The sequence below is a fragment of the Epinephelus moara genome, chromosome 7 (genome assembly GCF_006386435.1).
Source record: "Epinephelus moara isolate mb chromosome 7, YSFRI_EMoa_1.0, whole genome shotgun sequence".
NCBI classification, from domain to species: Eukaryota; Metazoa; Chordata; class Actinopteri; order Perciformes; family Serranidae; genus Epinephelus; species Epinephelus moara.
This window is the reverse complement of record NC_065512.1, coordinates 22,755,869-22,768,031: the sequence shown is the minus strand read 5'-3', so window position 1 is coordinate 22,768,031 and position 12,163 is coordinate 22,755,869. Positions and strand designations below refer to the sequence as shown.

General features: G+C 40.6%; 1 protein-coding gene across 1 annotated transcript; it reads right to left on the bottom strand.

Annotated features, from left to right (window-relative positions):
- Positions 1-5,769: 5,769 nt before the first annotated feature.
- Positions 5,770-6,964, bottom strand: rprma (reprimo, TP53 dependent G2 arrest mediator candidate a). The gene has a single exon (XM_050048923.1). It carries the CDS (start codon positions 6,666-6,668, stop codon positions 6,360-6,362), a length of 309 nt encoding a protein of 102 aa, XP_049904880.1. The 5' UTR covers positions 6,669-6,964; the 3' UTR covers positions 5,770-6,359.
- Between the last annotated feature and the right edge of the window lie 5,199 nt (positions 6,965-12,163).

The following is a 12,163-nucleotide window of genomic DNA, read 5'->3' as shown; positions in this document are numbered from 1 at the left end:
CTCAATACATGGACATGCAATGACAAATTGTCATTAACTTATTACGTTATAAAAAACGATTAAAATATGGACTTACCCATGTTTAAAATGACCTGTTGAAGTGAAAAAATGAGTACTGACGGGAACAGACGAGTGGAGTCGATGTTTAACCGGCACGGAGAGGGCAGGAGAAATGCGCTGCCTGTGTGGACAGTCAAGCGCCTGCGAGTACACTCGCAGGACTTCCGCGGTACTAACACGTCCGGTGTGTCCAGGCCGTTATGTCAACAACGCTACATGAAGCAGATGAATGACTTTTTCTCTGCAGTGTGAAAACGGCAGCCACTTAAACCACTGACTGTGCACTCCACCGCCAAGTGGGCAAGGGTGGTAATTGCAACCGGTCAAAATGACGGATGGCCTTCAGATTTTCCAGTCATTGTTGTAAAAAAACAGTCAATGACCGAGAATATCCGGTTAATGCCAACGTCACCTATGGTCATGAGCTCTGGGTAGTGACTGAAAGAATGAGATTGTGGATACAAGCGACCGAAATGAATTTCCTCCATGGGGTGCCTGGGCTCAGCCTTACAGATAGGGTAAGTAGCTCAGACATCTGGTGGAAGCTCGGAGTAGGGCCGCTCCTCCTTCATGTTGAAAGGGGTCAGTTGAGGTGGTTTGGACATCTGATCAGGTTGTCTCCTGGGTGCCTCCCACTGGAAGTGTTCGAGGCACGTCCCACTGGTAGGAGAAGCGGATGAAAATGGATGGATGGTATGTCTTAGTTAGTAAGATGTTTGCTTGTGTTGCTATGTTATTAGCATCCGATTTTGTAACAGAAAAAAAAGTAATTTGATTTTCCAGTTTATATTCATGTTATAACAAGGCTAAGTTTGAATCTTTGAAGAACTGATGCAACTGGCTCCTAAATCTTTAGGTCGCTAGATACTCCAATGTGTTCACTGGCTAACCTCTATCTTTGCTGCAAAGTTGTCACACACTGTTACAAACATTTTTACTCAGTGTTTTCAACTAAGCTGTGGATTCATGTAGGACGCGTTGTTGTGTGTGTTTGTGTGTGTGTGTGTGTGTGTGTGTATGTGTATGTGTGTGAACAACAATGCCTTCATATAAAAAGTACTTTGAATACTTAAGTTGTTTTAAAAGCAATGCTCCAGTACTTTTAATCAAGAAATAATTTGACTCAGCAACATTAACTTGTACTGGAGTAGGCTAATATTTGACCAGAAGTAGCTATACTTGGGTGGTGTGATAGTCTGGCAACCTGTCCAGGGTGTACGGAAGTAAGTGGTAGCCCTGCAGACAATGCTGAGGTAGCGTTTAGCTAGCTATGAAGTGCTAGGTTAAAACAGAAGTGCTTATGGTTAGGGTTAGGGTAATAGTTATATATTGTCAAGGTGATTTACATCTTTGTGTATAATAAATTATGAAGTGGATTATAGTTAGCCTACGTGTGTTTTATTCACTACAACGTAGCCTTGTAGCAAGGTTCAAATAGCCATTACCTTGGTGGGTTTGTCTCGCTGGTGAGTGACCAGAAGAGGGTGGAGATGTGGAGGAGTGGGAGGTGGATCCGACTGAGAACTTGAGGGCACCATCGTGGCAGCGATGTGTCAATCAAAAAGTAGCCACGCCCTAAAGTGTACCCTGAATTATCATCTGTTTTTCTTTAAGTGGGACCATAATTTACCCACTGATCAACAGGCTGTATTGAAGAAAACCTTAAACTAGCGATTAAGACCATAAAGGGTCATTTCCTATAATCTTTCATACACTTGGACTTCATTTTGCAATGTCAACTGATGGACTCGATGGGCGAATCCATCTATTAATGCACTTTTGCATTGGTTTCACTTTTCAGACCCCGAGCTGACCCCGTGGGTGAGACTAAATCGACACAGTAAATTTTCCAGTCCATAAAAATAAAACATTGAGATAAAAGGCGATACAAAGCTGAGGCCAACTCATCTGATGATAATTTTCTATGGTTTCCTCACCACAAGCTTCAACTTTTGACATAGACTAATTTCACTCTTTGTTAATAAAAATATTCAGTAATGTGGCTTTGGCTAATCTGACCCACCACCCACCAACAAAAAGTCTAAACCTTTAAATTTAATGGTTTACACTGAGCAGACCTGCATTTTGTCCCTGCATTTCTAGTGAGTCCCCACAGTGTGACTGCACGAACAGATTTTTGTTCCTACAACGTGTCCCCTCACACACACCTACACACACAGTGGATTACAGTAAAGTGTTAGTGGCAGGATTGTTCAGATGTTAAATCCCTCTGACGTTTGAGTGTGAAACAATCAGCGCTACAACAGAGCCATGACTCATTCCATAACTGGAATCAAACATGTCAACTAATGGAATCATTCTTCAAAACCAGTCTGCATGGATTTATCACAGCTTGACTTCAACAATTACTGCTGCTGTCGTAGAACCCAAACGCCGCATGATGTCGGTTTAGACTGAATAGGCATTGCTGCTGATGGAAATGTCAGCTATTTCACAGCCTGTGTTCACTTTAAAAAAAAAAAAAAATCTATTAAGTCTCTTTCAAGAGCGTAGATCCCATTGGGGTCAAAGATGCCAACTCAAGTCAGAACTAGCTTTAAAGGAACCACAGTAGAAAATCAATACAGTGTGCATCAAATATCATTTTCAGGAAAATTCGTAATATAAAACAACTGTTTAATGACACAAGTGATAAAGCACATTAAGAGATGTGTATCTCCCACTGCAAAGTAGTGGAAGAATGTAATGTAAGAAGTGAGAGGAAGGATGGATGAGGAGCTGTGGGAGAACAGAGGGAAACGGTGGGGGAATGATTGTGGCTGCCTTGCTGCTATTTGGAGCTTTTAGTCGCTATCCAGTTCATCGACTGGACCTCGACTCGACAGCCAATCACACGAGAGCAAGCCAGGACCTGAAGCCTCTTTTAGCCCACAATCAACACCCTGCAGATGCTGCCACAGTTGAACACAGCTCACATACAGTAGACATGGTATAAAGTATGGTGATGCTGTTTTGACCTGTGCTGTAGCGATGATATAACCAGACTGCAAGTACACGATGAAAATGTGATCACTTTGTTTTCCTTGTTTTCCTCGGGGAAGAAATGTGAGAACATACTGTAAAATCAGGCAAAAGTTCTGAGCTGAATCATGTTGTTTTTCTGCCCTGACCTTTGTGTTTTGCAGAGTAAAACTCCCGGCACACTCCTCAGTATTTGATGTGGAGTTGCTCATAAGCCCTGCAGAGGACTATCAGTTTGTTGACAGCAGGAGTGCCAGGGGTACAGATGACTGTTTGCTGTTAATATCTCCCAAATCTCTCCAAGCACTGGTGTGAGACGGGTGTGTGGAATCTTTGAGTTCGCAGCACCGACTGTCCATCATGAAATTGACTCTCCACAGTGCATTCCTACAGAAATGTTTAAACTTTAATCTCCAGCTTTACATCCACCTCTTACAGGCTCTTCGAAACTGATCAGAATCCACTCTGAATAAATGTGCATGAGACACCGCCGGATGAACTAACAATGGTTCAGCTGCAGACGGAAGATTGTTCTCTGTTGGATATTAAACTGCCACAACACTTTCCTGGGAGCTATTCCCAGCCCTCTCTAATGAAAGCAATCACACAAAGCAGAGAGAAACACATGGTGTGACATATAGAAACTAATTCTCCCTTCTGCGATGTGTTAAAATTGTTCTGACTCTTCACCAACCTGTGTAATCAGGTTGGTGATGAATTTACAAAATGAGGTTTTATTTTGTAATTTAGAGAGCCAGAAACGTTTGTCTGATTTGTTTTTACTACTGACTGAATCTGATCCATACCTCCATGACAAAAGTCTTGATTAAAGATAATTGGCTACGTTGTTGAGGTGTAATTCTAACGACGTAGAATCCTGCCTCGGGGTGAAAATGACGCAAATACACTGCATAGTTACGACTTTATCATGCATAAACTAAATGTATTTGCTAGTGTTTGTCAAGGTGCTAATTAATTCTGTGTGATTTTTTATACTTGTATAGAATCAATTTACCTTGCCATTTTTAATGTGCTCTGACAGGACTTGTTTAAACTTAGATATCATGCGTCATTGCAGCCTTTTTCTTATGGGAGGTTTAAACAAGGCAAGAAAAAAGAGTACATATACAATCTATTATATGATTTCCTGGCTGAATATCTGTGGGGTGGACACCACAAAAACATCTGTTAAATGCAATACAGTTCAGTATAGTAGGCAATAAATACCATGCTGTATTTGTCAGGTTTATATTGAGTTTTCAAGGAGACTTTATGTTGTAATTTCTAATGCCCTTGATGTTGGCGGTGTTCTGTAAAATAATACTGTTGTTACAAGATGTATCTAATATTTTTCCCCATAAACTCACTCAACAAAACAAAAATGATTCCTGGGGTAAGTGGATAATGCTTAAAATAAATAAGTTTTTCAGCATTTCTGAGTAGAATTGAATTAAAATAATAAATTAGGATATCTTAAATAAAACAATTTGATCGCTAAATATCACCAAACGTTTGGATAAATATTAAGTTGGTTCAACTTATCTTTTTGAGGTCAAAGCAAGTGCATCATGTTGGCTGAACTAAACTGAGTCTGTCAGATTATAAAAGACAGAGTTGGACGTAAGATGCATGCAAATTGTTACCATAGTGTCTTGAAAGTTTTTATTGTGCACAACTGCAATCTAGTGCAACTCAATTATATTGCCACTGTACTGGTTTGTATACTTAACGGTTTTTTTTTAACTGTGTCCATCCGTAGTACCCACCCCTGCAAAAACTTTAGGGATTCAAATAGATTAATTTACTTTTTTGCCTCATTCAGTTTTATCAGCTGGCTTCTTACACACAGTACATCATTTTTAAGTTCGCAAAACATTTTATCAGTAGTTGTTCCAATGATTGTGTCTATTTCTTCAAATCCAACATGAGGATATCAAGTGTGTGACCTCAAACAGCAGCCAGTGTTTCTTGACAGGCTGCAGCCATCCATCATCTGACAGAATAAGGCCCTGACAAGTGGGACATGGAAGGCAGAACAGGGAGAGGGGGGAAACTGAGGTGAAGGACTTTTTCTTTTAAAGAAAAGCGAGATTCAAAGTATTTAACTCTGCATGTTGTGCACAGGTGGGCAATCAGACAGCAGCATATTGCCTGGTGGCTCCATCCTCCCTGGGTTGACAAGACAAGTCATTTTTGAAGCTGCTGGTCTCACCCTGGGGAGCTGGCGTCCGGGGTGAGCCAGGAGCCGAGCACAACAGATGCTTTGACAGGAAGAAGGAACAATGTAAAATGCTGCATTGATCAAAATCTGACCCAGACATAATATATAACTTTTACACAACACCATCAGATAACAGGAAGGCTATTATGTTTGGAGTATTTTTCAAGTAGCTATAAAACAAAAGAATGATTTTCAGTTCAGTGAAATATCCTCCGATTTCTTCTCCATTCACACACTGCTCCTCACATGCCAGAGAAAACACACATGTTGATGTCAGATTTAATGAATAAATGCCCATAATATAGGCTACCCAGATCCCTGATAGACTGAGCAGCACTAATAACCTACATTATGTCTTATTAACATGCTTTTTAAGAATAATTACCACAACATAACTAACATCTGAATTAAACAGCTCTCGTGGCTCTCTCAGTGTCATCTAAATCACTTTGGCAGAGGGCGTGGCGAGGGCGATGTTCACGGAAGGAAAAATAGACTTTCATTAAGAGGAAAACTTTAATTACAGAACGAATTTATTCCAATTAACAGGATACACGTCATGTTGGGCTTTTTCTCCACCGCCCATGCAGACACTCATACAGTTATCACCAGGAAATCCAGAGAAATACACCAATTAATATGTTGCATATTGTATGCAAAAACACATACAACATACAGAACATGTTTAACATTAATTTCTCCATTGCATTTTGCAATATGAAAGGGCATTTTGAAGCAGCACATACAAAGACTTTGCCACTTCCATGACAAAGGATGCTGCTTGACAAACGGTGCTGCAACTACTGAAAGTACAACAGTGCTTGGTTGAATACTTTATAAACAAAGAGGCTTAAAACGCACAATACCTCCTGGAGATGAATCAGTCTTTGTAGGCATTTAAAAAGCCACAAGGAATAAGGTGGACACCTGTGAACCGCAGTCACCAGCAGGCTTTGGTTACCTCTGAGGCTTTTTCTAAATACCAGTATGAAAACAGGGGGGTTGTTTAGTGAGTTGATCATCCCATTTGTCTCCCAGCTGTCTCCACCAGACTTCAGATCTGATTCAAATCATTATATATAAAGGTCCCCAGCAGTCAATAGGCACCCACAATAACTGCCTCCGCTTCTTTAGACGGTCTCCTGTCCGTTACCAAAAAGTTTATCATCCCCTCTGACTTTATGAGAAGGTTGCAACCCAAGAAAAATATGCCAAAAACCACCGTGAGGGACAAAACGCACATGACGGCTATCTGGACCACCCTCATGATGAAGAGGCTCCTCTCATCCGGTGCGGCCGCCACAAAGCCGTTATCAGTCACCACGGAGGAAAAGTTGCAGCAGAAAAACTCCTCGGTCTTGTTGAGCAGTCCTCCCTCCGTTTGGTTGAACCCGGTGTTATTCATTTCCACTTTTTAAAAAAAAGAAATCAAACTTTAAGTGCGAGAGATGTGAGAGCCAGAGAGGGGACAGACGCGCCTGGAACAATCCCTGCGCAATGTGTCATCAGGTGAAAAGTGAGGATGATGATGATGAGGCGCTCAATTGAAGAAGTTCCGTCAGATCACACAGCGCTCCTCTGGACTTTGACAAGCTGCTTTTGCATCGCATTACTGGAGATTTCATGTGGTGTGTAGACAGTTTGAGAGCAGAGTGAATCCACCAACCCGCGGTTAAATAGCCAGACAGTACATGTCTGCGTTAAAGCGCTCAAGTGGCACGACCACACAGCAAGAGCGCCACCATACGACCAGACTGCACCCGCGTCATGAGTGTCCAGGTTCACCGAGGCATGGGCTGTACTGTATGGAGTACATTATGTTCTGTTGATGTACCTTTATGTATGTATGTGTTCCTACAGCCTGCTGTGTGTTCGTGTGTGTGAATGCATGCTTTCTTGTTTACCAGTGTTACAGATACACACTCACAATATGCAGCCTGCAGCAAATCTATATTTATTAAGTTTTTGCAATTTCTAGTGGATTATAGGCTAAATATAAATGACCTTTTATAAGGATTGATTGATTTTAATTTGAACTTGTAAGTGCTATAAGTGCTCTTCCTCCTGCTCCTTTTAGCTCATATCATATATCATATTAATGAGAATTTATTGAGATTTTGCCAAATGTTTAATGTTTTGTTCTCTTTCTTTCTTCTTCTTATCCTTATTTGTCTTCTTCTACATGTTCGACATAATGCAGGACAACCACCGCTCCACTCAGCTTAGTCTTGGCAAGGTGCTGGAAACATCAATATGTCCAAACTGATAGAAAGGATTTCGACACACGTACACCTGCGCAGTGTTTCACCTTATTCTTTGAGCTTTTGGTGCATAAGATCTTCATCAGAGCACACATGAATCAGCAATGGACAGGGTTGATTCATATGCATTAACCCATGTAATTGTCTATTGTTGATTCATGTATCCTCTGATTAAGGTCCAATAGACCCAAAGCTCAAGAATTAAGTGAATAATTGCATAGATGTAAGTGTGTGGAAATCTTTTCTACCAGTCTGGACATGTTCACCATAAAAAATCAAATCAAATTTAAGTGCAATACTGGCTGGAAAGCAGTGGCACTGCCAAGTGGTGGCCAGGGGGGCCATGGCCACCCTCATGAAGACAATCAAAAATAATTAGAGGCCTCTGTGTGGTGCTTTAAAACTTGAGTAGTCTTCCTCTCAATAACGCCACATTCACACGGGACAAGGAGACAACCATATTCTGTGGAGCGCTGCCCACATCCTTTAGGCTCCCATGTAAAGCAACTGGGCTGTTCACACAGAACGCACCATGGCCTTGAGCTCCGCGGCTGGCTTGTGATCTGCAGCGATAGTTTAGGAGTCTGGTCTTTTTTCCACGAGCTGTGAGCATGTCAGGCAAGAAACACACTGATAATCTATTATGAATGATATAAAGGATATACTGTTCATGTAACCCATTGCCTCTGCATGCCAGTCGTTAGACTCTCTGGAATCTGCATTGTGACTTTTTCTTTATCGTTGTGGTGGTGTCATGCGGAAAGAAGGAGGCACCAGACGCAGGATTCAGGATTGTGGTTGAGGCCACATCCTCAACAATATCGTCAGCCTTGCAGGGCAAGAGAAAATAAACATCTTTTAAAAACTGCATCGCTTACTCAAACAATAATTAACATAAAAAATGTATACATCAAATGAAAATGAACATAACTGTCAAGGTAAACTATGACTCTCTGTAAGGAATAAATTACCAACATAAAACATACATTCTCAAGTAAACTTGGCAGTTAACAGAAAAGCTAATGCTCCATCCCACCAGGCTGACACAGTATCAGTTGCCTCCTACTGGCTCAAACAGGTAGCTGCCTTACATCTATTATGTAAATGATCTAATGATGATAAATGGTAAAATATGCATCCCATGCTTCCACACATTTGTCAGCTTTGTCTAAACATAGTGTGAGAGAGACAAGCAGACACACACACACACACACACACACACACAAGCAAAGACCACCCAGAGAGCTGCCCGGCCAGGCAAGATAAATTTCACTGTTTTGTACATTTTAACGCAATTTCATTCCCACATTTGTGAAAGAAAAACACTTTTTGGGAAAGTCTGTGACTAAACCATCAAATTTGATAAAGGTTATTTAAATGCTGAGCCACAGCAAAAGAGGAATGGATTGGAATCATAAAAGAAACATATCATAACCCTAATTTCTCGGGGAAGACAACTCATTTTGATACAGCAGCTCCTCAACATACACATAAACAGTATGTATGTTTCTTGAGTAAACCAGCCCCCTATAGTGAAAAAAATGGACCTTGGGCTTATTTTTTGGACTTTTATTTTTTGGACTTTTATTTGAAATGAAATGCACAACATGTAACATTAACACATTAACAGTAATTGACTTTTTCAATGTTTGTCTCTGCCTTTTCCCTTCTTGTCACAATAGGAGTTGTAATGTTAATGGGCATCCAGTCAGTTAGTCAGTAGCACCTTGGCTTTAATATTAACACATGCACCTGACACAACAGCTAGCTTCTCTCATTACAATTCAAACAGAGGACAGTGGTACTGACCACCTGTAACGTTTCCTAGCTAGAAAAAATGTCAGCTAACTCCTACCTAACAACATAAACAGTGACCTACGATTAAATGCAGCAAAAATGAGGACTGGTAATGATAATAATGTGTTGGTATTGAGTGGTAGAAGTTAAGAAATGTGCCACATAGCCTGGTTTAAGCCTGGTACTTACACCACTACTGCATATCACCCACTCTAGAAGGCAGCGCATTGCTCTGTGCAGATAGAGCGCTCAGAGCCCGAGTCAGGGAAAGGTGGGAGGGATGGGGTGGATCAAATCATTTTTGAGGCAAGAGGGGGGGTGGCTGTATTTTTGTTGTTAAAATATTACGTTTCAACCAAGTACTGTATGGTTTTGACACTTTTCTAGCTTGTTAAAAAAGGACATAGACTAAAAAAAAATAAAAATCTCTCAAATTTTAAGGGTGCTGGGATTCAATTTAGGGGTGCTTCAGCACCCCCAAAAATGGGCTAGAAACGCCTATGATAGACAGAGCTCTAAATGTGATTACAACAGAGCAGGGGAGCAGAATCGCTTGTGCGAACAAATGCGCTTCTGGAGTAAACTGCCAGGCAACTGACATAGTGGATCGCTTCTACGTCCAGTGTGAACATGGCATAAATGTTTTGTTTCTTACAATCAACATACTCCTTTAAATTCAAGCTGTAGCCTGTATTTGTCTTTTTAAGGAAAAAGACAACCAGCCCGTGAAGAAAGAATTTCTGATTTTCACAAGGCAAACATTAAAGATTTCTTCAACATTTTAAGCAAGATTACCTTTTTTAATTGAAATCTTTTATAATTACAAAAAAAAAGGGCTTGAAGCTAAAGTTCGAGCGCCTTCTATGGTCAGTACTTAGTAGCGCCCCCTTTGGCAAGTATCACAGCTTCTAAATGCTTTTGTATCCAGCTAAGTGTCTTTCAATTGTTGTTTGGGGGATTTTCAGCCATCCTTCCTGCAAAGGGCCTCTAGTTCTGTGAGATTCTTGGGCTGTCTTGCACGCACTGCTGTTCTGAGGTCTATCCACAGATTGTTAATGATGTTTGGGTCATGGGACTGTAAGGACAAAACCTTCAGCTTGTGCCTCTAGAGGTAGTTCATTGTGGATTTCGAGGTGTGTTTAGGATCATTGTCCTGTTGTAGAAGCCATCCTCTCTTCATCCTCAGCTTTTTTACAGATGGTGTGATGTTTGCTTCCAGAATTTGCTGGGATGAATTGAATCCATTCTTTCCTCTACCCGTGAGATGTTCCCTGTGCCACTGCGCTGCAACACAAGCCCAACACATGATTGATCCACCCCCTGTGTTTAACAGTTCGACAGGTGTTCTTTTTATGAAATTCGCACCCTTTTCCCTCTAAACATACCTTTGCTCATTGCATCCAAAAAGTTCTATTTTAACTTCATCAGTTCACAGGACTTGTTTCTGAAAAGCATCAGGCTTGTTTAGATGTTCTGTTGCAAATGTCTGACACTGAATTTTGTGGTGAGGACACAGGAAAGGTTTTCTTCTGATGACTCTTCCATGAAGGTCATATTTGTACAGGTGTCACTGTACAGGAAAACGGTGCACCACCACTCCAGAGTCTGATCAATCTTCCTGCAGGTCTTTTGCAGTCTAACAGGGCTATTCATTTGCTTTTTTAGCGATCCTATGAGCCATCTCTGAATTACATTACCACTGAGGGAACAGCTCCCCAAAAATGTTTTGCTATGTTCTTACAGCCTTCTCCTGCTTTGTAGGCATCATTCAGACTATAATATGTCTTTATTGTCCTCCATGGGTGGAAATTTGTTACTGTTGTTTTAGTTTTCAGAGTGCTAGGCAGCTGTTTAGAGGAGCCCAGGGCTGCTGATTGTTGGGACAAGGTTTCAGGAGTCAGAGTATTTATAGAGCTTTGAAATTTGCATCACCAGGCCTTTAGTAATGATGATGATGATGATGATGATGATGATTATTATTATGGTCTGACAATTTTTTTTAAAAGTTGTCTGAGAGCTTAAGTGTCTTGTGGTGCCCAGACTTTTGCGTGGTGCTCCCTTCCATTGTTTCACTCTAAAATTGTACAAAACAAAAATAATACACTAACTTTAACTTCATGCCTTTTGGAGATCAGTTCATCCTCTACTCACATAACTAGTCACAGTAAAAGAAATTTTCAGTGAAACAGGATTGCTGTACTGTTATTAATCTATGCACATCAGATAATTGGTAACTTTAACTTTAAAGTAAGAAACCGAAGTATATCATATACTATCTTGAGTTATTTTAGGGTATGTTGTCACGTTACGTTAAGTAGAACTTAACAATAAGTGCAACACATGACAACGGCCAACAACGATTTTTCTCCTAAACCTAGTCGACAAAACTTTACTTTCCTCAGCCTAACCTACATAACTTTACTTTAACTATATAAAGGCACTAATTTGTTGGCCACTAATTCATACTAACCACTGTAAGTGCATTTTCATGAGATATCATTGGTTGAGGATACATTGCCCAGACAGATGAACCAAACACTAGCTCTTGATAGGGCCATTCACGTTTTCACATTGGTCACCGTAGCTCTCCTACACGCTGGCACATAGCAAGAACACAAAACATTTCTGTACTTTATCAGAACAGTAACCTGTAGAGTAATCCAGCCATTTGTAGATGTTGTCACTAATGATAACTGAATTCAGTGTGACTGTGTTTAATATACATCACAGGGTTTCTTTTGCAATGATAATGGTGATAAACAAGCAAAATAATAAGGCACAGGTGTTACCAATGATATTAACAATGGCTTTGTTCTGTTCAAGTGTCCCAGTAAGGCATTGT